At 39.7% G+C, this 26,862-nt stretch overlaps 1 protein-coding gene across 2 annotated transcripts; it reads right to left on the reverse strand.

The window, feature by feature from the left end:
- Positions 1-17,280: 17,280 nt before the first annotated feature.
- On the reverse strand, positions 17,281-26,695 carry prdm2a (PR domain containing 2, with ZNF domain a). 2 transcript variants are annotated; one of them, XM_083895385.1, is made up of 4 exons: positions 26,447-26,695; positions 23,739-24,695; positions 20,801-22,580; positions 17,281-19,164 (listed from the first exon to the last, which is right to left on the reverse strand). In XM_083895385.1, the coding sequence occupies exons 2-3, from the start codon at positions 24,628-24,630 to the stop codon at positions 20,833-20,835; spliced, it is 2,640 nt and encodes an 879-aa protein (XP_083751511.1). In that variant the 5' UTR covers positions 24,631-24,695; positions 26,447-26,695; the 3' UTR covers positions 17,281-19,164; positions 20,801-20,832. The 2 variants fall into 2 exon arrangements, with proteins under 2 accessions (XP_083751511.1, XP_083751512.1); XM_083895386.1 differs by having other exon boundaries at positions 20,798-22,580.
- Positions 26,696-26,862: the final 167 nt, after the last annotated feature.

Below are 26,862 nucleotides of genomic sequence, written 5' to 3' on the forward strand. Positions count from 1 at the left end.
ATCACAAGTATATAGACACTCTCCGTCTTGCACCCTTCTTGCCTGATCTGATGCTGAATACAATACAGTGGTTCCTAAGAAAAGCAAGGAAATTGACTTTTGCGTCAGTGTAATAGATACAGACAATAATCACCTTCTAATAACGACTAATCGATTATGACCCGTCCGTAATTACCATCACTGTGAGAGCTGTTCAGTATACTCACTCATGCTCCACGTAGAGCTTGGGATTGTGATGATAAAACAAGATCAAAGATTAGAGAGTGTGTGCAGCTGGACTGAGTGGACTGACAGAGTGGTTTTTGAATGGCACCCAGGGCGTAATTAACTTAATTAGCAGAACCCAAATAGTTAAATATTTGAGTGTTGTATGTAAAAAAATATGAATATAAACATGTTTGAAATCCTTTATATTGATAAGTTATCAACCTTTCATTAGAATATAAAGTCAGTTTAGGTGGCATCTATGAACAGAAATTAAAATTAAAACTCTAAATGTCACTAAATCCTACACACTGGTTCTTTAATATAATATTTTGATGGTGTCAAGTGTTAAGGCTTAATCAAATTTCGAGTCTATTACAACATTAGTATTGAACTAAAGCTGCTACAAAATGATATCACAAATCCAATCATCATCACAATATCTGTCAGTGCAAGCAGTTCAGCCCTAAGCGAGATTTAGAGAAAAAGAGAATCAAACTACTCCTCCTGTATCACACAATTGCATGTTTCCCTCTTAATGCTTACATTTCAACATACTGTAGATGAAGTATTTTGGAGGCGGACGTGTTGGTCAGTTAATATGATGTTGTGAATAGGACGCACGGCGGTCTGTATGGTGAGTGGACATTATCTGCGACACAACAGCTTCTTGAATTGCACTTGAGGTGTGCATACTGGCACCATGCGTGTTAGCGGGACGGGGCTCGGGGGGGAGGAGACGTAGAGGGAGGAGGCATGAATCACACTTGACAAGACTATTTCCTATCACTGTCATCCCTAATGATTTGGCCTGAGGGCGAGGGAAGACGCTCCCAAAGTATAAACAAAAGGAACTGGCTGAAATGACACACAAGAGATCTCTTTTGTGCAGACAAAAAATATATATATATATTCATAATCCATCCTTCCATCGCTTAGCAGCTAATATACAGGATGTCAATATTGATATATCTGCAATTAAACCATAACCAGCACGAGAGTTTAACTGAGCAAAGGCGGATATAACGTGCAGCTGAGCCAACTCTTGACTACTTGGTGGTTTTGTAGCCTGCAGTCCTGTGCCGTCCTGTGCCAACCACAGCTAACACTGCAGTAATGGTGAGATAACAGGGCCCTCCGATAATTACAGTGGCAGGTGAGATTTTAAGCATTTGCACACATCCTGAGAATGAAAGACTCCTCTGGCCTTGATTGACATGTTATAAATAATAATCAATTAGCCATGATTGAGTGCTCAGCTTTTAATCAGTGTTTAACATCGGATGAGAGAGCAATAACATGCTCTCATCGAATGTGCTTTGTATTTGTGGTCATTATATATGTATCAGACATCCTCACTCTTTTTGTCAGCCTTTCTATCACCCCAGTAGAACATCATCTTTTCTGTGACTGAACCAGTCAGGTTTCTCCCTGTGTTGATTAATTCGTGCAGAGATCTGTGGACTTTTTGTCTCACTGTTTTTCATCATGCAGAAGTGAATGCTGGGAGTTTCTGGGGGATTGTGTGTCACACTCAGGATCAAAAAGAAAGCTTCCTCTCCTACCAAAATATTGCATGTGATGCTTGTTGAATGCACAGCAGGAGCCAAAAGCTTTTCAGCCAAGGATTTCATCATTCTTTTTTTATTTTTATTTTTTAAAAACCCACCGATTTACGCCAAGAGCTGCTCTGTGGCTGTTTCTTTATCTGCAGTTTGCAAGTTCCACATTTTTTAGTTCAATTTGTGATGCAACTTAATCCATTTTAAAAGATATTGTGTGCCTTTTTACACATAGGTTTGCAGATGTTTTATAGCCCTTTGTGGTGACTTTAAACTTGTTATGCAAGTCTAAAGTATATTGTCGTGTCTCTCTGGTGATTGTAAATGTTTTCGTTTATAATCATGTGTGCTGCAATGAAGACAAGTGGGCGCCTCAACTGGCTGTAGACTGTTCAATTAATAGTTAGAAATATTATTATCCATCTATCCATCTTCTACTGCTTTATTTTCCACCTAAAGGTCACAGGGGTGTGGGTGCCAATCCCAGCTGGGTGAAAGGCAGGGTACACCGTAGATGGGTCGAATATTATCATTATTATAAACATCTATTCAACAATTACTTAGTTTTCTGTAAACTACAAAAATTCCCATCTCTAATATGATAACCCTATATGTGTTTGGGATTAAAATGTTAAGCTCTTATCACAGCTCTAAGATCTCCTCTCACAGTGGGAAGCTTGATGGAGATGAATTGTGAAGATCTGAGATCAGATCTACACAATAAGCCTGAAGTGAGGATATAGAAGCTGAAATGTGAAGGATTATTGATGTGATTGGCAGAGGAATCACAAGCGGATGTTGATGCGTCATCCACCTGCAACTGCAGATAATCCAAAAAAAAAATCAGCACACCAAAGAATCTGAAATCGGCAGTGAAACAATCACAACTGCAATAATAATTATCTTTCTGTGATTAGTGAGGATTACAGTCGCAGAAAACCCACAGCGCGTCACTAAAATTAAGCGTGACTCAATGATCTCTTAGTGTATTCAGTGCAAAATCCTCAAGGGCTCTCAGAATTCCCCTATTTATATGTATGAGAATCTGAAGCACATACATTTACTTTTCTACTTTTCATTCAAAAGCTGATGCAGGCTCTTGCTTCCTAAACTGTTCAAGCTACTGAATATTAATAGCAACCGATGAGGAAATACTCCTTTCAAAATTACTTTTTTTTTCTCAGTGGTTTCCTGTGAATGATGCTGCCGCTGCAAATATTGGCAAACATGAAATCTGCCAGTTTGCTGTGCTGAAGTGACAGTGATGAAAACTAGTGAAAGGTTTGTAATATTTGAAAATGTTGACTTATGTTTTGTTCAAAAACACGGTGTAAAACATTTACATGAGTACATACAATGATGCTTTCGTTTTGACATCCTGGACTCAAATGTATATATTCTTTTAAAATTCACCATTATTTTTTACCAAGTTTCCTGGTAATTCAGCAGGTGGCACTGTTGTTGCTAGGTTTGGTGTAAAAAGGTTTTTTTGTAATGTTACTGTTAAATCTATAAACCGTCATTCACAACCTGGAACATCGAGGGAACATTTTCTATTCCCTCGATGTTCCAAGCCTCTCTACATAAATGTGCAAACCCTTTACATGACTCTTCCTTGCCTTGGTGATTTAAGAATTCAAGTCAAGCCCATTGGAACCTGCCTACAGCTAATGACTTTGGGTGGCTTTGAAATTAAGTTTACGTTTGCCACTACAACTAGTGGTAGCTTATTCAGAAACTACCGGAAATTAATTGAACAAAAATGAAGATCACGCTGATCATTGCTAATTTAAAGTTAAAAATAACTGTTGTTTGATAGCCATTTATAAAAGATGACATTTTTGGCACTTAAGGTGCAGAGAGGGACTATTTGGCGATTAAAAAAAATAAAACAAAAATCAAGGTCAGTAATCTAAATACCCAAGGCTGTGCCATCCCACCAAGTAAATCTCATCATTATGTATTCTATGGTTTTTAATGTTTAAAGCTCCCATAGTGTGGTCCTATCGCACATACATGTGAGTTATGGAGGTCTACTTACATACATTAACTTACTAGTTGCTGTAAATGAGCCGATAGAAATCTCTCCTCACTGAAGCTCAAGTCAGTCGCGCTGTTTCAGACTGAAATCTCACCCCCAGAAGACAGAACTGTGTTGTGATTGGCCAGCCAACGAGAGCATTCCCAACTGTCTTGTGATTGGCCAATACCTGGAAGCGACCTAATTAGCACGTCAGCTCTCAGAAGCAGCTTCCCCTCTGGAACGGTGGATGCACTGCTATTCATTATCAAAACATTGTTTTAACAATGGCTTCGTCACAACACCTCCACAATGGACATTCTTCTTCTTCTGCGGTTCAATGGCAACCGGACTTGCGCGGACTAGCGCCTGGAGCAGCACGATCTGCTGTTCAGGAGACGGGATCCTTACGTCCCGATGCCAGGATTTTTCAGACCACTTGCAGAGCCCAAGAATACAATAAAACCCAGCATTCTCAGCAGTGGCTGAACTGTTTGGTTTCAAAACTTCAGGGCTTCATAAAAGGGGTAATGGTGCAGCTACACACCAAAACCAGCATTAATTGGAACTTCTTGTGTATGGGAGCTTTAAAATTGCACAGCTGTGTTTAAAAAAAAATCAAAATAGACAGCTAAATTGTTAAAATGCCAAAAAATATGTATTTTGTTTAAATCAGATTTGAAGCCGCTTCATAAATCGATTCACTGCTTTTTAAAAAGGTGGCTTGATAGCCAAAAAAACATTAGGTAAATCATTAATGTTTATGGGAAAAGTTCAAACCCTGGTTTATCAGTGCATTTATGCCTCGAAAAAGATCTATAAATGTTAGTAAAAAACAAGCAGCAACAACAAAAATGAAGTCTGCTTCCACACACACACACACACACACATCAATAAATAATGACAAAACATAACGCATGCAGAGACACAAACTCCAGGTTCACACTATCCTCTCTCTCCCTCGCCATCTCTGCAGTATCCATCGACCACTAAACACAGCGTAGGTCCCCAAAACAAAGGCACTACTGCACCAGCCTATATGAAATGCATGAAGCTTGCCAACAAATGCATTAATATGTGTCGAGCAGAAACGTATAGTCGAACGTCTCGCTCTAAAGCATTCGTTTGTCTCCTATAGCCCCAGTGATTACTAATCAGTGAAATTAAAAACAGCTGCGGCGGAAAATCAAAGGCTCTGCCCGCACCTGTGAATAACTCACGTCAGAACAGCAGTTAGTGCAGCGGCGGTGTTGACGTTTGAATTCATCAGCGCTATCGCTCGTCGACTAAATAGCGAAAAGTGTAAAGTAAAAAGTAAAGTAAAGTAAAGGGCTCTGCGAAGTTTTATTAGTGGCAGCGAGTTTTCTTACCTCAATATGCTCTGACGTGTGCAACTCCACCTCACAGAGCACAGGTCCCACATTCGTTCACCCCCCCCATCAGGGTTTGGTTAGCTCCAATCCTTTAAAGGCCGCGATATCACAGTCACACACTGTGACTTTGTTTCTTGCATCTAGCATAAAAAAAATAAAGCTCTACACGTAACTATTTAAACATAAAAACGAAATGATTTTACTTTTTGTTTCCAGAGGCAATGAACCTTGTTGTCAATAATCAACAGGAAGTGCCTCACGCGCTTTTTGTAGGGACTACTTTTTGTCATTAAAAAGTAGTTCCAGTTATAACTGTGTGCAGCATTTCCTGTTGACTTTACTTTAACAAGAATCTTAATTTTTCAGTCGTTATTTTTATTATCACTAGTGGTAGGTGAAGTAGTAGCACATAAAAGTGGTTTGTCCTGTTTTGGTTCCACTGATGAATATTGAAGTGGAAAACTATTTTATTTATTTATTTATTTTAAATACATAAATATTACAATTTATATATTTTGTTTACTATCCACTGATAATCTACACTACAAAACATTTGAACGTAATTTACTTTTTAAAGCATTCATTTGAGAATATATATAAAAACTAGAAAAGCACTCGGAGAGCGCAGACCTCCGCCAAGGCAGCTCAGAACCTACAAAATACATCCTCCGTAACCGCGCAGCGTATTCGGATTGCGCCCAAAATGTAATCACGTGTTCCTGGTCCTATTGTTCCTGAATTTCATCCAAATCCGTCTGTGACTTTTCAAGTTATATTGCAGACAGACAAACAAACAAACTCCAGTAAAAATATATACCTTCTGGAGGTCAAAAATGCATGTATTGTTACCTCAAAATACCTCAACTACTAACACTGTAGAAATGCCATCAAAGTATGGGCATATTATAGTTCCAGGTGTAGTTAATATGGTGCATATCTGATTTTCTGTTTCAAATGGAAGTGCACATCAGAGTAGGCGAATAGCAAGCAGTAAACAAAATGAAGTAAAACAATCGCATATTTTTTCATGAATTATGACATACTGTATGTCTGAAGCTCCAAAGCTTAGATCCTATCTGCTGTATTACCCTTAACACAGAATGTATACACATGCTGCAGAACCATATATCAACATAAAATGTAATACCTCTCCATGTTTGTTATTTCATTTAAGATAAAATCAGTTAAATTCAAGTGCTTTTTTTCCCCCCTTCCCTGAATAACAGCCGCCGTAACTCTTGTTTGTGCTGACTGCAGAAGAGAGTCGGAGCAAATTTGTGCCACAAGTTTAAACGCGCGGCACACAATCTGTATTCACAATGACCCGTTTGTGTGACAGGTCATACGAACACACACAATTTATATTAGAGAAGTGGTTGGGCAGAGGGCAGAGGAGGCGATAAGCGGGATGAGGCTGGCGGATGCAAAGACGGAGCTTGCTGACCCAAACTCTGTTTTCAATCAGTGCTCCTGTGAGTCACAGGAGTATGCTGTCACAGGCTGTGGCAGCATACTCATTCATCTGAAGGTTAATGGAACCTGGAAGTGTCCACCACTAAGCGCAGGGATAGGCAGGAGTTGGGGAGGCATTGTAAATTTTTCAGAGTGCGCCAGGTGTCCCATGGTCTGCCGCTTAAACTCAAACGACTGCCTTGACAGCACTTTTCCCCAGTTAAGAGTTTTGAATAAGAAACTTGGAGGGAGGATGTTTGCTATAAGAAAACATCATCCGGAATAACTTTGTCACCAAATGCACTGCTGCTGAACAGAGTTTCATCCTGTACCTATCACATCAATGTACATATGTACTCTAAGCATCAATTATTTGCAGAGTTTGTGGGTCGTTGAGAGAACACAGTGCAATGTTTCTTTTGTTAATATTTAACATCAGACTCAGATGTATTTACCCTCATGACCCCACTCAACAGCCGCTCAAGGATACGCAAAGACCAAGGATTGTATCGTCGAGTTCAGGGGTGTCATTTTAGTTCATGGGCCACAAATAGCACAATTTGATCTCGGTGCCTATCTTAGCTAGGGCGACAGGCGGGGTACACCCTGGACAGTTCGCCAGTCCATCACAGGGCCAAAAGCACAAACATATAGTCACAGGTATCTGCAAGTGAAAAATATAGAGTTTCACATTACACTCTTAGAAATAAAAGTGCTAAGTAGAACCATATAAGATTCTTCAGCTTGTCCTCATAGGAGAACCCTTTTTGGCCCCAGATAGAGCGTTGTTATAAAGGTTCCACCAAGAACCCTTTTAAAACCCTTTATTCAGGAAAGGGGTTTTAAAGGGTTCTCTGGATCAAAGTGGTTCTTACTGGAACCTTTTGTGTTATCAAGAACCCTTGAAAAGTAGAACCTCAACTCTTGTAGAAGGACCATTTTGGAACCCTTATTTCTAAGAGTGTATGATTAGATTCTAATTCATAACAAAGTCATCCTGTGGGCCGGATTGGACCCTCTGGAGGGCCAGTTCTTGCACGTTTGGAATCCCTGATCTAGTCCTACACAAAGTGAACGACACGCACTGCAGCATCGGGGTTTCTCACTCATGTAAGGAAGTGTATAAGCCCCGCTGATGCAGATGACTGACCCGCACTGACCTGTCAATAACTGGTCTAGACATCGAGTATGTCAGGGTTACGTTGCATAATTATAATCTCTAGTCTTTTCCGGTCAGACAGGCGACCGCTTTTGTTATCGAAATGACTGTTACACCTGAGTGAAAACCAGACATCCACAGAGGAGAAAATGGGCTTCAAACATAAAAGCAGTTCCATTCTCAGTAATACTGAGTTATGTTGCAGTATAAAGCAGGAGATGGTGTCGAGACGCCACTGTTGAAAACACCACATCCTCCCTAAATCGCTGTGTGTTTGAGAGCTGAAGGAAAGAACTGTCTTCTGAGGGTTGCAAACATTACTTATGCTCTTTGTAGTCAGTGCAACTTGTGTGTGATATTTTTGTACTCACATTTCGTCGAGTTGAAATATTTATAACGATACATAATACTGAATATAATACAGAAATCTGCAATATCCAAACCTCAAGGTCCACTGTAAATTAGTGAGCTATTACAGCACAAATTGGCTGATGATTAATACAAATAGTGTCACAACAAACCTGGAATTACATCAGCAAAGGAAACGCCTTCAACAAAGCACCTAAAAGTATAAATTACTGCATGTTTCGGGTATTATGCTTGTGGTTTATGGCAGTAAACTTACGCTGGTGAAACATTGTTCCCTCAATACATGAGAATGTGAGAATGAGACACGCAATATTTGAGTGGCATTATTTCTTCAATTAGTTGTAATTTGACATAATATAATATTAAAGACCGTGAGTAATTGTGTCGGTGTAGCGATCGTGCAGGCTCACAGTTAATGCAGTGTTTAATTTCCTTTTAGAGCAAACTCCAATAAACAAAATATAAATACAAGCAAAAACATACCACAGTCATGAATCTGCAATAAACACGAGGGAACTGAGACTGACATCACCTTAACTGAGTGCACACCAGCAAGCTTCTTTTTTTTTTTTTTCCACCAGACTGAATTGCAAACTCTCTTGCAGCGTGACTCCTTCTACATGATTAGCAATATTAGGAGCATGAAGCTAATCTCTTGCTGCAGGAAAACCTGTCAGGAGGTGTGCAGAATCTGTGACTGTGCTGGAACCCCAACATAAGTGGAGGACGGAAAGGAATTAAGCACCTTAAAGATGAGCAAATTACGTTCTGTCACCTGCAGCAGTCACATATATGAACATTTCAAATCATGTTCGCCTCTCCTGTGCAGGGATTTGTGGTTTATTGAGCTATTAGAGTATAGTGAAGGGTGAAACGATGGGTGAGAAAGAAATAACTCAAACTTTAACTGCTCAACTACACACTCACACTGCAATTTCATTAGAAATACAACCTTACTACTACTAATAATAATAATAATAATAATAATAATAATAATAATAATAATAATAATAATACTAATAATAATAATAATAATAAAATGGCGTTAAATAGTTTATCAAACACACTTCACATTCTGTCCAGGTCAGATATTTACAGATAAATGTAATCCAGCTTATTTTTATAAATTAACATGATTGCAAAATGTTTTTGACTTTCTTTATATGGATTTGTTTAAAGCACTCTAATTAAGAAATAACACAATTTGACCACATTAGAGAATAGAATAGATGGCAAGAAATTAGGTTATTTCAGTAAGGCACCACAAAAACACAACAAAGTCCAACTCAAAAAACAACCAACAAAATGCATTGTGCTTATCAAAATCACTGCAGTATCTTCATTATTTATGCTGATTTATTTTATTTTGTAGAGGCTAGCACAGTTTGCCGACCCTGGCCGCAACCCATTCTGACTGAGGGCCTTTCTGCATTGAGTTTGCACGTTTTCTCCTTTTGCGCGTGGGTTTTCTCCAGGTTCTCCAGTTTCCTCCCACAGTCCAACAACACAAAGAGGTTAACTGGACACTCTAAATTGACCGTAGATCAACCTGTCCAGAATGTACCATGCCTTTTGCCATGTGTCAGCTGGGGCTGGCTCCAGTGGCCCTGCGACGCTCATGTAGGATAAAGTGGTAGACAATTTTGAGGGATATACTCGAGTATCATTTTTGGGGAGTACTCATGACTTTACTCTTTTGAGAGGCAAATATTGTACTCTTTACTCCAATACATTTCTATCCATAACCGTGAGTACCCATTACTTCTTCTATAAAAAAAAACTCCATGGTCAGATTTAGTTGAGCGACGAAACCATGGAGGAAACCATGGATGAAGACGCAGTAGGTCCATCTCTGGAATGTGCCAACATGTGGCCCCACCTCGCCAGACTATTTAAATTTTCTGAACAAATTAATGATAGTGTTCTCTTCAAGTGTTTGCTGTGTTTACCAAAGCAAAACTTCATCACCGCCTACAAAAATTAATCTTCCAATCTGAGGAAGCATGTTAAGGTGAGTACATTGAAATAAACTTCCTTACATTTCTAACCAAGAGTGTCGCCATCGTGCTATTGCGTTGTGGGCAAGTGAGAAATGTTAAATAAAACAAAATGGTAAAAAGATGAACATGACTTAATTTTACTTTTAATTCCTTTTACATTTTTCAAGGTATTAACATTAACATTTTTTATAACTCCATGTAGGACATTTCTATACATAAATGTAAGGCAGTACTGTGGCAGTAGTAATGCAATATTTAGAAAATGCACCCTTGTACTCATGATACTCATATTCTTTTAAAAACAAGTACTTCAGTACTTTTACTTAAGTAGACATCTGACTGTAGTACTTTTACTTGTACTTGACTCTGACAATGAATGAGTGAATTTTGACTGGATCAAACTGAGTGACAGCTTAGATGTGACTTTAAAAGCCCCAGCAAAGTGATACGACTGATCCACAATACCCTTATTGGCTTTTTGAACAGTCATTTCTGCGCTATATTCTTTACAGGAACAAATAGTACAAATGCGATGAGTAAACTAAACTACCACCCTACCGTGAAAAAGCACTGGAGCATCTGAGCTCCTGAGGAATTTCTGATAAAACATCACAGGACTGGAAACGGCTCAAATCACAATGGGGCACAACAGCAGGGTAGTAGGATTATGCACCTGGCACTGCCACGTGAATGTTATTTGTCAGGGGTACCATCAGAAGCATGTTAATATTAAAGTCTTTGGGCACGTGCAACACTCGTGAAATGGATTTTCTCTCTGTAATTCAGGTCTTTGTATAGCTGAGGGACTTCTGATCCAATGATGGGAGACAGTCAGTGATAAATTTTTTTTTAAAAATCCCTCTGTAATTGTTGTTTTCAAGCCAGCACTATTGCGGATTAGACTTTCAACAGCTGTGTGGCGGTATATGCAACGTTGTTGCTAAAAATAGAGTAAAAGCACCCGTTTTTTTTCTATTCACACAATTTGCAGTTTGCTCACTTTCGAGCCCCCGTCCCCTCCTCTGCCTCCATCTCCCCTTCGCTTCCCTCTCGCACACATTTAATATCGCAGACATTCAGCACAAGCTTCAAAGAGCATAGATAACTTGGGCGAGAGCAAGACTGACGGTAATTCACCACAGCACATTTTCACAACCTCGCTGTGGCGCTTTGGTTTAATACACCCTGAAGTCTTACCGACAGTATCCTGTGACTGAGAAGATGGGGGGAAATCACTGTAAATGAGCATTGTTGCTTGATATCAAGTTATTTTAAAGTTTAGTTAGTGACCGGGGAATGGAACACCAAGATAATCCGATGTGTAAAATGTGGAACAAAAACTGAAAAGGTAATATGAATAGCGTGATCAGCCTGTGATAGTTCAAAGGGAATTCACATAAGCTTGATAAGCATCCAACCATTAAATCAGATGTACTCTGCCTGCTACTAACAGCAAGTTCCTAATGTAAAATGTGTAATTGAAAGAAATCTGAATGTTCCATTGTTAGGAAAGGCCATTGCTGTCCGACTGCAAAAGGAAACCATTTTTATTGATGGATGTGAAAAGACACTTCGCTCCAAATAAAAGCGCATGCTCCTCTTCCTTTATATGGCAACAAAAAAAAAAAAGACTAAAAGGAACATCAATCAACTCGCTCAGCAGATACACATGCCAAGTCCATGTGTCTTTGAGGGCGTGGTAAAAAAAACAGAAAAACATATATATATAAAAACACTGTCATGGGCAGCTCAGGGTCAGTTCATTCATCCATATTTAATGGAATCTTGAAAACCATGTAGAGAAAAACAGGAACAGCATAAAGGTAATCAAAACCAATAGATAGAAAGACCAAGCAGTGGATTAGCGGTCAGCACTGTTGCCTTACAGCAAAAAGACCCAGATTCGCAACCTAAATCACAGTTTAGTCTGCATCGCTCTCAGTTTCTGTTTGATGGGAGGTAAATATGTGACACCCTGTACTGTAGCTGACCACCACAGACAGATTTGTCATGCTGTGAGATCGGTCAGGGGGGTTTAATAAGCTCAGCATCTCAAAGATCAGGCAAACAATTCACACTGAAGAAAGTCACGTATACTAATAATAAATACATGCACCCATGGGGAACGTGGTGCCTATAATGTAATGTATTATTTTTTTGTAATAATCATAATACGTGCTGATTTACTCACAGCCTCAGCTTGGTTTGCCAAGACAACATCTTATTAAACTTCATGGGAATCCATAATATATAGTATTTCCTGTTTAATACAGATGTGTTTAAATAAAACAGTATCAACATTTGTTCCTGGACTACTGTGTTATAGATTATACTTTATATTTCTGTACATTTATTCAAGCTGTTGTGAACAACTATAGGATTTTAACTCCATCAATTGTAGGTAATAGCCTGCTGATGACATTTTTATTTCCTCTACTGATAAGACCTGTGGCACATTTGGTCAGACACACATCAAAGGGTCACAGGTGATTCATTCAATTGGACGTAAATGACACAATGTATGGAAATATAACAGTAAAATATAAACTGTGTCTTTTCTCCTCAGTGATTTCAGAAGTTTTGCATGATCTACATTTCTGTAATGACGAATGGTCTACTTTGTACACAGCCTGGCCACTCTGAACCTGTATTTAATTAACATTAAAACAACACACAACAGTGGCGTGCCCCTGCTATTCAAACACTGCATGCTAATCCAGTTAAACTCATAAGATCAAAAACAGTGCAAACAAGTTATTCTGATCATTTTTGCAGACTTTCTGTGTGGATGTGAACACTCACTGGCTTGCATCAGCTGACCCTGACGCCCAAACACCTGAGAGAAAGGGCTTCGTCTGCAGGTGAGCATCTCCTCCATGGCTGAGCTCCTCGGGGAGGGAGAAAGGTTCCTGCGCCTTCAGAAACAGACGAGTGCACCAAGGGTCAGCCTCCGAGTGTGGAGAAGGTTTGGCTGTTGTACTGGAGCAATCCTCTCACTCTCTCTCTCGGTGACTGCTAATTTGCCTTTGAAGCCACCTCACAACCTCTCCTCCGCCTCTCCCAGGGCTGTCATTTGCTTCTTTTTTATTATTATTTTTACAGCTGTTCCTCCACTGACTGCAGATCAGTCATCTGTCTTGTTGCCTCAGATGCCGTCAGAGCTGCTGCTGCTGCTGCTGCTGCTGCTGCTGCTGCTGCTGCTGCTGCTCCTCAGCTGATGGGAGATCTGCGTTGGGCTGCACTCTGTCTGCTCATTAGTGCTCCAGTTTGGTGCTGCTTCAGACAGGGAGCACAGGAAAAAAAAAAAAAGCCCAACATGAATAAAGCGAGAGGAGAGAGAGAAAGAGAGGGAGGGAGGAAGGGAGAGAGAGGGAGAGAGAGATGAGAAGGAGAAGCTGCTGCAGAGACAGGACTGACTCTCCCCTGACAAAAAGTGAGAACAGAGATGACTGTGTGTGTGTGTCTGTGTGTGTGTGTGTGTAACCTCTTCTCTTCTGTAGCTGTTTGCTTTTCTCTTTCATCTCTTTCTCTCTCTCTCTCTTTAATACAATGACACCTATATATTGAGTTGACAACAAGCACAAATATGGGGGGGATTGCACAGACTATAGACTCACAATAAGATAAGTGTGATAACGTTTGACTTATAGGCTGAAGTTTAACGATGTGATAGCACGACCGAGAACACCGGCATGTGAGGTCTAAGCTCTCATCATTCAATTGTCATCCATTTTAGATGGAATCCTTGATATCGTGGTGGAAAAAAGAACTACACAGAAAGAGATCTTCACTCAGTAGTGGTATTTTGCATGTGGAGTTGGATTTTTATTTTGTGTTCATTAACCTCTACAATGATGTTACCTGTCATAAATCCAAACCAAATATCCTTCAGAGTAATAAAGTAATATAAAAGTTAAATATGTATTTTGCCCCTCCATTCTCTCCTATAAGAACTATTTTTCCAAAAATAGACAGACAAACACTGTTCTTCTATCTCTCAAACGCACAGAGTCAGGTGTGTGTCGATTTTATGCAGCAGTTTGCTATTGCAGGCATATATACATACACACACACACACACACACATGTATATATATATACATATATAAACATAGCGCATGCCAATCTCGAATCAAAGCAGGGATAGTGAAGAGAAAACTCAACCGCAGACTCAAAATCTGTTTTAAACAAAAGGGGCCAGTGGATAATTAAAAATGGATCCACATCCTTTATTAATGACCGTTAGTTACCGTGTCTGTTCTGCTTCCACATAAAAAGCATGCAGAGAGGGAAGAAGAGGACTGTACAAAAGAGTCGGTACGAGTGTTTGTCATTGATCTGATTTGTCTTCTATGAGTCGACGAAGGCAGAGATTCACTGAATGACTTCTCTAAAAATGTATCATAATGTGATTTTGAGAGTCGATCACTGTCACTCCAGCCAGAACAAGCAGTGACAGAGGTGATGTGAGTCTTCTGCTCTGCTTCATACAAAAACAGTGTGATGATCCCGGCTGGTGAACTGTCATCTTCTCCTGCTCTGCTCACCTGCAGATGCAGAATTAATCCGCACACCAACACAGCTGAACAGAGACACAAAACATCAGAGGTCAGACTCTAACTGACAAAACAAGTGCAGGGAAGATGTCCAACTCTTCGATATATACGTATAAATAATACAGTTGTGTTTTCCTCAGGATGATGAAATTAACAAGACAAGATATCAAAGGTTTCTCCTCAGACTTCTGGGATTGATGCTTTCGGTTTTCAATCATCTCTGATCATGTGTCCTCACTTCTCATCACGGCGTTCCTCTGAGAATACAACCTCGCCCTGGGCTAAGTTTCCTAAGCTATGTCGAGAATACAAATGCAGCCTCGCAGTTTTTTAGGTTACTGCTGAGCTCGGAGAGATTCTGTACCTCAAGGCTGTTTGGCTTGTCATTACAGGTACGCTGACACTTCTCCTGACATAAAATCCTCTGCAATCCGCCACGGCATGAAGAACGCCAACGTTTATCACTTTACCCCCACGATACTGCAAATTGTACTTTTATTTTCAAAACTACTGAGGAAATGTCAACTTTTAAAAACACTACGCAAAGCGTACACAGAAATATAAAAAAAAATAAAGCTAATTTCTGTAGCCTGTATCTGAATAACACACAGTCAGTTTTACTTCACCTGCCTTTCATTCAATTGCAAGTTAAAGCCTTGACACGAGGACATGGTGTTCCATCAATGTAAAATTTCTTTTGATGCATGTTCATACATCTTTTATTTAGTTATCTTTAAATAAAAGGGTCATCTACTTGAACCCTTATGTTAGGCTCATAAAAGATTCAACATAACTGCCCAAAGTCCTATTAAATGTGCACACACAGCACTCCATGTTAACTAACAATTAAACCTGGGCAGAGGTCTCTTATATAGTCTGTTCAGGTTTGATTAAAGACATATTCAACAGCCATATATGTATGGCATACTTCACTGGGGTCTGGGTACTAATATGTCTTATCATTGCAAAACAAGACATACTTTCTTTGCTCTACTATGATTCATTTCAGTAAAAAAAAAGCACACAAAAAACCTAAAAGGCGATCTATGGAGTATTCAAAATCAATGTGTGTTACTTGCAGTACACAAGCGGTGTAAACACAACACGTTTGTATCCACGGGGCATTTTTCAGCAGTGTTGCCAGGTGTGTGTACACATACATATTAATACATACAATATTTGTACAGTAATGTGCCATCAGCACAAGCTATAATACCCGTAACGTTCAGTAATCAAATCAGCTTATGGTAAAAATATGGATTTGTCTCACACTGTGGTGGTATAATGAGTATGTTGAGTTTTTTTTTTTGTGTTTTTTTTAAAGTGTGTAACATACTGTACATGATTATTTAGACATGGGCCTTTTTGTCTGCCATACAAATTAGGCTTAAAATCTATTTAAAGATTTTCATTAGGGATTTAGAGAGCCTACATCATACCACAGAAACAGCACCAGCATTCATAATTTAACATTAGTTTTTTTTCTCATGAGCTCAGAGAATGAATTTACAACAGATTTGCCCAGCTTGCATTTGTTACTATACCAACTACCACTATGTATTATTGCTACCGAGAATGGAACATGGGATTAAAAGCCTTACTCGTCAGATGTATATTCCAATTTGTTCACGAATCTTCCACGCAGACATGATGATGGAATTCCGCAGGGTTCTGTTTTCCCCCAATCCTGGTTCTCGGGGACACCTGCTCCAACATACCTGATTATCAAACTCTGCAGAAGCATGATGATGACTTGTTTATTTGAATCAGGTGCAACATCTAAAACATGCAAGGGCAGGGATTGATTAGAAAACATTGTTTAAAGGATTATGCAAGATATATGTATATATATACATACATATACGTATACATATATATATATATATATATATATATATATATATACATATACGTATACATATATATATACATATACATATACGTATACATATATATATATACACATACATATACATATATACATACATACATATATGTATACATATACATATATATAAATATACACCTCAGAGTAACAATAGAAATTTCATTGTTTTTTTTTATTACAATATCATACTTTTTGTTTCAATCTTCAATCAACTCAATTGAATAATCTGATATTTAATCACAGATTTAAACATTAAAATACTAAGGACGTAGCATAGAGTAAAAAATACAAATGTGGGGGAGCAGAGGACATGCAGCAGTATTGCAATATTCCATTTTTACTGAATCCACTGCCCTGGTGGTATGAGAAAAGTGTGCCATCACCTGGATGTTTTGGCACACTGCAGTCAGGCCAATATACTGAGGTCTCATGTAAACGCTATAAAATGTAGTATTTGTTGCCCAACAGGGTTTAGACTTTTCCTTTTAATTCCACCCTGTATTGTTTTATGGTTGCATTTGCATTTTAAATTTTATTTCACTTTTATTGTGAAGCACTTTGAGCTGCCATCTCAAAAAGATTATTAGACAACCGAGTAACATTCTCCTAAATTCTGTTATATGACCCGACAGAAAAAAAACCAATCAACATACACAAGCTTATTAGCAGTAGTACGGATTTATTAAGGAAAGCTCGACACAAATTACATATACAACCTTAATATTCTCACTTTATTTTGAACACACCCTTGGTGAGAGGGGGACAAAAAGAAAAGTGCAAATTATACAAAGTAACCATCCAAAATATTGATAATGTGATTTTAAATTATTAATAAATATACACGACTCAATGTCCACTTTGAAATGCTACGAGCACTTTTCACAGTTAAATCACAGTCTCCCGGGCACATCCTGTTCATCCAGCACATTACAGCGTCTCTGAAACGAAGGTTACCAGAGGCCTGAAAAGGCATGAACCCAACATAGATGTAAATTACACTTTCAGATACAGACAACTGTTTTAGTTTGCCCAAATGAATATAACCCAGTTCAGTCATAATGAGAATTACCCTGTATATCAATGTATCTTTAAACCAGCAGCTTATAAAATTAAATTGATACAATGCATTACTTATTCAACACATTTTGCCAAAAAGAAAAACAAATATAATGACCCCATCACTGATCTCTCATTCATTGTTGTTTTCGTGATTTATAAACATAGGAACACCGTAAACATATTTCAAACACTATTGACAACTCATATATTATATATGTATACACACACACACAGCGATGAAGTGCACGTATGCGATAGATGACAAAGACCTCAAGACTGCACTAAGATGAATATTTCTTTGAATGGGGGGAAAAAACAAATCTGCACAATCATATTCTCAAGGGGATATGTATAGAAAGTGCAACGTAAAGCACTAAAACTAAACTAATGCTGGTGTAAACTGTGGCAGAAAACTTCTATATAGTAGAAGTAGCATTGATGGAACCAAACTGTTTAAATACGTTGATCACTGCAATGCTAATACACCAAAGTTGAGCATTTAGGGGTGGAAAAAAAAAGCATGAAAGATCCATGCGTTTCTCGTCTAATCTGCATTTTCAGCTTCTCCCACAGACTTGTGAAGAAATAAACACACAAATTGTGTGTAAATGGAGGTGAATCTATTTTTATTGGACCACCAAAATAACTTCTTTATGTGGAAATCAATTGAACCAATTGAATTGCTCATGCTTCATCTCTATTATGCCACAATTTACATTTCATGACACATAACCAGCATTATTTTCAAACCCCTCAAATAAATAAATAAAGAAACTAGGCCAAGCAAATAATGCAGAATTTGATCTGAGAAGGCCATAGCATTAAATCTACAACTTACATTCACACAATAATCTACACACACACAACTTCCTGAACAGTGATCACCAGTGCTTCTGTCCAACAGGAATTTAATCAGGTAGCTTGTGACCATGCTTTACTATAGAGCATGTTACTTTTCTACGATTCTGCAGTTATGTGTTGAGAAACAAACTTATACATGTATTTGATGCAATTACACTGACTATTTCTCTGCCATGTCAGAGCAACAGTCAATGTTTAAGGCCAAATTACATCAACTAATCCATTCCCAATTAATGTAGCCGTTACACACAAGCTCACAGCATGCACTAAGAGTTTTAACCAAAAAAAAGGCCACAGAAGACATAAGGAAAAGTGCAAATGCATGCTGAAAATGATTGCCACCTACCATCCTCTCAAAACAACACACATTTGCAACATGAAGCAGTCAGATCAACTTCAAAAAGTGCAAATCCAAGCTGGTAAAACAAAGTCTACAAAAAAGGAAGTATAAACAAAACTTCAAGCTACCGTGAAAGCAAGCAAATTCTCAAATTAAAACACGTTAAACACTCACAGCAGGAGCCTGGGACACCGGTGTTATCCGTTATATGTTCGGTCGTTTATGTACAGTAAAAGTCGATTTATGTGGTTTACACTGTGAATAGCAGTTATCTCCCTTTAGTAGGACTGAGGATGTGTGAGGATTTCCATACAGTGGGGTCCTGAAAGTGACAAAAAGACACACACATCACAACACTCGCCATGATTGTGACTTATGCATTAAGGTCATGATCTTGTGATTTACAGTATACAGCACGTGATCACTAAGCCCGGTCTTGGTGGGTTTTAATATAAATGCATACACAACGCGCGAAAGCGCATTCAAAACATCAATGTCTATACACGGACCATTAAAAAAAAATATTATACCCTATTTCTCCAAGTTAAAATAGTTCCCTGGTGTCCAAATGAACATGTCTGTGACATGCTTTGGTCAAAATGCCTTAAAGATGAAGCGCCACAGCAGTTCAATCACCCTGCCAAATCAGCCCTGTTCAGAACGCTCTGTTTAGTAGTATCTCTTTACAAAAAAAAAAAAAGAAACTTAAGGGAAAGGAAATGACATCAGCCACAGAGGCTACTGTGAGCTAACAGCAGTTAGCATTTGGAAAAGTGATAATTTGCAGGCGCTGGCAGGCACATTGCCGTCATATATAACATGTATCGACTGGACAGAAAAATCCTCTGAGGCTGGAAGTTTGTGTAGAACTCTGTGCTGCACTGTGGAGCCAAGAATAGAACTTTTCAAGGACTTCCGGTTTTCGGATACTGTTGCCCTCGCCAGCACTTTGCGTGTTTTACGGACAAAGCCAAGCTCCGTGAGACAACAATTCCAGGAATTTAGCGCATTGTGACGTCCCAATGAGCGAGGAAGTCAACGTTGTGTGTTTTATCTCCTGTACTTAGACTGAGGAGGAGCACAAAAACATGAGTGAGTCGTCTTTTTACACACTTTGGCGACTGATAGGACCTCCAGAGTCCCAAATATAAGGATTTAAATGAAAAAAAGAGTTGATTTTGCATAATGTGGGACCTTTAAATTTTGCTGAGGCAGAAATCCAGTGTGATTACACAACACTACATCACATTTAGAACTAACTATGTGTATGTATGCAGGGTATAATATAATTTTCGTTGCCTCAAAATAAGCCTTTTATGTGTAGTTGAGGTAATGGAGTTGTTTAACGGAAGCCATCATGTTCCTACAGCAGTTGCAGCCTGACTAAGTGGGAGCTTACTGCACAAGGGAAGAAGAACGGCTCCTCACATATAAACCTGATGCATAAACCAACAAAGAAGAAGGACAAAATGGCAGAGAGAGTAAATGAGAGTTGTGAAAAGGGTTTAGATCATTTCTGACACGAAAAAGGCCATGGTACACACTAAGAAATCAAAGAACCATTTTTGAGTACTTTAGGGGGGCAGAAATGTTTCTTTAGAGGTACAAACAAGCAGGTACACATTTTAAAAGGTACAGTGCTTGTACCCTGATAGTGTACAACTGGAGCGACAAAGCATTTGTACCTTTTTAGGTACAGTCTTGTACTTTGAGTTCTTGGTGTGTAGTTCCATGACACGTTTGGGGGAGTGAGTCCTCCATTCGATTGCACGCTTCAGTCTTACAATTACATCACTAAATTTAGCTGAACCCCTCAGTTTTACCTGCATCTATAAAAACAATCATTCTGTGCAAATATCTTCTACACCTGCCATGACTATTTGAGAAATTAATTTCTTGAAACCAAATCATTTACCCTTTTTTATAGATTTTCTTTCAAATGTGCCGTTACTTACTACCTGCTGATCCTGTGGTGGGCGTGGGTTAGTCTTCATGTTGTAGCTCTTTGTTCAGAGTTGCTGGTTATGTCTCCAGTTGCGTCTTCTTGACTCTGGGTGGGAAGCAGCTCTTCCTTCTGTGGTGCAGTCTGCTGTGGTTTCACTATAGTAATTTTCAGTGGGAAGCCTTTGACACTATGCTGCACTCTGCTATACTGGCGCATAGAGGGTTTGAAAGTTCGTACAAGAGGAAGTTCATTCAGAGTGGGAGTCTCTTGTTTTGGCTGCATGCTCTCCTTTATGACTATTTTGCTTCTTTTGTTGGAAAAGACAGTCTGCACAGGGAGAATGGCAGGCCTCTTAGCGAGGCCAGACGTCTGGAATCGCGTTTTATGCTGAGGGGATGCCTGTTGCCTCTTATCTTCAACACAAGTGATGCCACTGTGCAGGCGTCTATCGTTTTCCTTTGTTACAGAGATGCCCCCTTCTCTTCTTTTCTTCACCTCTTTCGATTTCTTGAGGCACACTGCCATGTGTTTGGTTCTGCAGCGACGCATCGTGAACTCCCTGCTACAGTGTGGGCAGACGAATATCTCCTGCTGCTCGCCCACCTGTGAGGATTTATTTGATGATGAAACTGACTTGTGTCTCTGTGGCATAACCCTCTGGACCAACCTTTTCTTCCTTTTGTTCAGTACTTTGAATTTCATTTTTACTGCAGAGTCTTGGTTAGGTTTGGACTGGTCGGATTGGCTTGCTCTATTCGAAGCATTTAGTCCATTTGTAGAATTTGTAGTCGACAGCACTCCATTCTGATTTTTTGCGAAGTGCCTTAGAGGGATGGGATTCTTCTTAGGTGTGTATCGCCTTTTATCACTGGCATTTGCACATGCCAGAATGTGCTTGTGCAGCTCTGGCATATTGTCAAAGCTCTTTCCACACTTTGTGCACCGAATAGCTGTACTAAAGGTTTGTGGAATGTTGTGAGTGGTGAAGTTTGTTGCAGAAGCCATGGAGCCTGCAGGTGATCTGTTATGGTAAGGAAATGGGGGTGGCTTGTAGCTGGGATAGTGCTGGTTAATGCCCAGACGAACATCGGGTCCTTTGATATTCCCCCCATCTGAGGCCATGATTTTTATTGTTGTAAACAGCTCCTCAGAACCTACATCAACTTCACTTTCCTCCTTTTTCACCGGTTTCTTTGGTTCCTCTTGTACAAGTGGCAGTGAAGGCTCCTCAGGAACCTTTGGTGCGTTGTTGTAGTTCTGCGGTCTTAGTTTTCCATTCTCTTCTTCTGTGTATGTACACTGCTGGCCAGGATGCAATTCCTGCTGATGCTGTTTCAGATTGCAGAGGTAGACAAATTCTTTTGTACATGCACTGCAAACGTACGTCTTGCCAACGCCGTGGAGGGTCGATCGATGTTCAAGCAGAGCCGAGGGCTTCCCAAAGAGCAGCACGCAGAACTCACATTTGTAGGGCCATCTAGCAGCGTGGTCACCTACATGATGGCCTAGTTCTTTCATTGAATGGAAGAGCTTGTCGCACACATTGCAGATGAAATTCTTCGCAAAACTCTGCTGTTCATCACTTAGTGCATCATTTGAGGGTTTGTCCTCTTCAGCCTTCTCAGTGAGGGGTGGGGTATTACATGGGATTTCAGGTTTGCAGACAGCATAGTCAGTCGGTTCCTCCTCTTTTATGGTCGGTGGCTCTGCATTAACAACCGGGTTGGGACTCAATTCGGTCACAGATGGACAGCCAGAGACCACTGAAGTCGCGGTGGACAGAGTAATGGACTCTGCAATGGAGGACACAAGAATAGCAGGGTCCACAGTTACTGTGTTGGGCAGTGATACAATTTGTTGCTGCTCAATGTGATTAACAACCATCTGTGTAGGTAGTGGAGTCTCAGCAGTGTTTTCTTGTAAGGGGGTTGTAGCAGGGACTACACTACGGGGAGTTTCAAGAGCTATTGTGCACTCTATCAACACTGTGTTACTGGTAATGTTATACGAGTTGATGAGAGAGTCGTTTAAGGTTACAGCAGGTGTGAATGGTACCTCTGACATGGCAGTGGAATCAACTATAGGTGGATTGAGAGCAATTTGATCAGTGAGAAACACATGGCTAGGTAAATTCAAAGCCGGGTCAAGGGGTTGGGAGAGAGTCACAAGATTTGAAGAATTTGCAGTTGCAAATGCAGTAGCTAAATCACACTCTGATGAAGTTAATGCATTATCTGTGCAGATTACCAAATTCTCAGGTGTTATATTTGGGGCCAATACCTGGATCGGTTGGCTTGAAGGGTTGGTAATAGGTGGTGTTGGTGATAAAACTGTGATTAATGAAGGAGTAGAAGAGAGCATGGTGTGTGGAGCTGCAGAAGCAAATGCTATAGTGCACGGTGAAGCCGACTGCAAGGTAACGGGAGTAAGTGAGGCAGATGAGGGGGTTAGAGAATTGGGCGTTAGAGCAAGTCCATAAACAAGACCATCTGGAACAGGTTCCACTGGGGTCATTATATCTGTACCTGTGACTATGGTAAAATCTGTGAGTAAAGCAGTTTCAGGATTCCCCAGGCTGACATTTTGCCCTCCAATATTCATTAAGGATGTATCCACCATGCAATTATTTGATGTTGCTTCTTTCAAAACTGCCTGTGAAAACAAACTTAAGGTCAATTCAGATTCACCAAGGCTCTTTTTTTGCAAACTCAAATCCAGCACGGCATCAGCTAAAGCTAAATCATTATTTCTCTTAACTGTATTTGAGAGATCCAGGGGTTGTTGGTTACAGGAATTACCACCAGTCATGTGTGGCCAGTCCTCAGTTGAGACAGGTTTCACCACTGGCATCTCCACAGTTGCTTTTGTGTCATCTTTTTCACTAGCTGTTAGTTGTACAGGTGACATATTCTCAGTCTCCATATGTCCTTCAATTACAGCAACAAAATTACCTGTGTCAGGTGTTGGCATTTCCTCCGACGTTAAGTTTTGCAGAGAGCTTGATGGAGATCCAGTCCTTCTCTTGAACTTTCCCGTTCCAGTAGGCAGGACAGAGAGCAAGACTGGAGAACAAGGTGTCTGTCCATCTGTGATCAGGGCAAGTGCAGGTTTAAGGCCATCTTGCTTTTCCAGAATCTGCTTTAACTTAGGAGACAGAAACACTGTTCTTTCCTTCTGCGTAACCGCGGACTCGGTATTCAGAGGAAGCAAATTCTCGATTAAAGATGATACAAGTGTGGATGAGGAGGAGGAGACCACCACCTCAGACTCAAGCTCAGTTTTAATTTGTGGTAAAAGAGGTGGTGTTGTGGTTCTTCTCTTCACCAGTAGTTGACCTGGTATCTCTTTGCCTGATACTGAATCTGGATTCAAAACCTGGGTGATATGGGTAGGATCCAGAATCAGGGCATCAAGTCCAACTACAGCAGAAGAACCTACATGAACCTCAGCCACTTCACAGCTACTCACTGTACTCGTTGACACAATCCTTCCATCAAGGTAAAAGCTGAGATTCTCTGAAATATTGCTTGAGACATCAAGCATGTATTGTTCAGTGTGTTTCCCTTCATTGTCCAGTTGGGCTACAGGTGCTAGACTGTCACCAATCCGTCTCTCCCGTTTAGACGCTTCACTGGAACTCCTCTGAAAAGTTTCCTCCTCAGGCAGCTGTTCTTTTTCCACTTGAGTGAGCTGCAGGTGCTGCTCGTGGATCATGCACTCATGATGTTGCTGGTTGTCTGCTTCAATGTTAGTTTCTCCTTGATAAATATCCTCCTCCTCTTCGTCATCTCTACCCTCATTGTTGCTAAATTTAGAGCAGTAGGTGTGAGGGAAGTCCGCCATCTCCTGTGATTAAATCCACTTATCTGTTGGAAATGTGTCACACCGGCCTCTGATAGGTTGTACACCTGTTGGATGGATGAAGATACTGTTATGGAGCTGAATTGCAATTTAAGGAGACTTGTGCAAATTAATAAATGAATCAATTAAAATGTATTTGTCAAAACGTGTATGCCCAGAGATCTATTAATGTTTATGACCTAAGAGTGATGAATTTAAATGTGTTTAACATACAGTATAGGACCGCCCGCTTTAGAAAGTTTAAATTGAATAGTCTTTATTCTACAGCTGACCGTTATGCTTACTAATTTTTGTTCAGGGGCCACATGCAGCACAATTTGATCTCAAATGGGCCGGACCAATAACATAATAGCATAATAACATATGAACAACAAGAACTCTGTGAGTTTTTTCCCCTTTTGTTTTACATTTAACGAAATATCTTTCTGACAAAATATGAGAAAAATAACTGCAATTTCAATAATATTATCCCCAAATTTACCATTTACACATCACAAAGGTAGTTTAGTATAGTATTTCAACAACAAACTAATCCTGCGGGCCGGTTCTGGCCCACGGGCCGTATGTTTGACACCCCTTATCTAACCAATTGTGTAGTTGTTTTTGATGTAGGCTTCTACTTATGTTTAATATTAGTCAAGCTACACAACTTAATTTTAAGTTGCACTCTACTGATATAGAGTACATGGTTTCTTTCACATATGATCAACAATCTTTTCCGTCTTTTCAAACACATAAAAAACTGATGTTTCATAATAAGTGAAATGTTTTTTTTACTATGTCCTTGGACATCTGGCTGATGAATAAGCATATACATACATATAAACAATTTAAAATTAATTACAGCAAATGTTCATTTAACCACAGTGAAGACAATTCAAAAATAAAGTTAATCTTTCTCTAATGATTACATCATTTCCACTGGCATGGTTGCAAGGTTTGCACAGCTGTTGTTATTCAGCTTTATCAGTTAATGCTAAACCCAGCAACATCAACACAACTATGTTTTTTTAAATATCTCAATCCTAACTTTAACCAGAGCACCAGAAATAAGGTTACGTCTCATTAAGACTGGGCTTTGATCGAGACAACGAGTCCTCTTCAATATAAAATAATGTTTGACACTATGACAGGTCCATCAACTGTGTCATCACGCTCTCGACACTTATAACTAATCTATACAAGACACTTTTTATTGAAACCATTGGTTGATTTAAATGTTTGCTCGTGTAAAAATGACGAAATATTCTTTATGTATCCTGTAAAACATCGTGAGGCTGCAGGCACATGCGTTATATTTCGATTATTTCAAGCAAATGCGTTTCCTGTTTTACGAAACAAATCACGAATTCAAAGCGAAAACGCAACGCAAGGGCCTGTATAATCTCTATGATCGAGCTACAGTTTCCTAATATTCAACTTCTATTTATAGTCATCTCCACTGCAACACACTTGTTTGGCATAATTCTATTACACATATCAGGGATTTAAAGCAACATATATATATATGATTACCTATTGTATCCTGGCATAATATGTCGGTTTAGCTGTGGGGTGCAGCTGCTTCACCTGGTTTGATGACGCTCCCCCCTCGTCCTTGCACCATTGCTAACTGGCCACACAACACGTCGTCACATTTATGTTGTGCTACTAAAAGGCAGCAGCTCGTTCGCCTCAAAAGCTCAACTCACTTCCCCACAACAGCTCTTCTGCTCTCTCTCGACACTCGAGGCACGTTCGTGTAAAATCACACACTCGAAAGAGAAGCGGGTTTTGTGACAGTTAAGACTTCACTTACCAGGTGAAAGACATCAGCTGTTTAAATTAGATCAACAACATAGTGCTAGGCTAGCAGCAACGCTAGCTCGCAACGCTGTCATCTCATACAGAATACACGTCAGCTTTGCTCGGCTTATGTTTGAGTGTCGATAAGATGAGTGGGTTTGATAGTTGGACCCTTCGACTGTGACACAATGAAATAACGAACGTTACATACACGACTCGGTGGCCTATATAACCGTCATCTGTGTGTGACTGACTGCTCTGAACAGCCGTATTTCCAGTGCGCACGGCTGCGCAGTTCGACAAACACTTACGGTAATCACCAAACAGCAGACTGAAGTGTTCCTCTTCTTTCTTATTAATGGCGGGTTACAGCTTTTGTTTGCGTATACCGCCACCTACTGTACAGGAGTGTGTAAAGGGACAGGATGG

This window comes from Microchirus variegatus (genome assembly GCF_963457635.1).
Source record: "Microchirus variegatus genome assembly, chromosome: 9".
Lineage (NCBI taxonomy): Eukaryota > Metazoa > Chordata > Actinopteri > Pleuronectiformes > Soleidae > Microchirus > Microchirus variegatus.

Coding starts and splice junctions, on each gene's coding strand:
- prdm2a (XM_083895385.1), bottom strand. CDS start 24,630: ATGGCGGACTTCCCTCACACCTACTGCTCTAAATTTAGCAACAATGAG. Junction 22,581..23,738: donor AATGCCAACACCTGACACAG/GTAATTTTGTTG, acceptor CCTCCATTGCAG/AGTCCATTACTCTGTCCACC.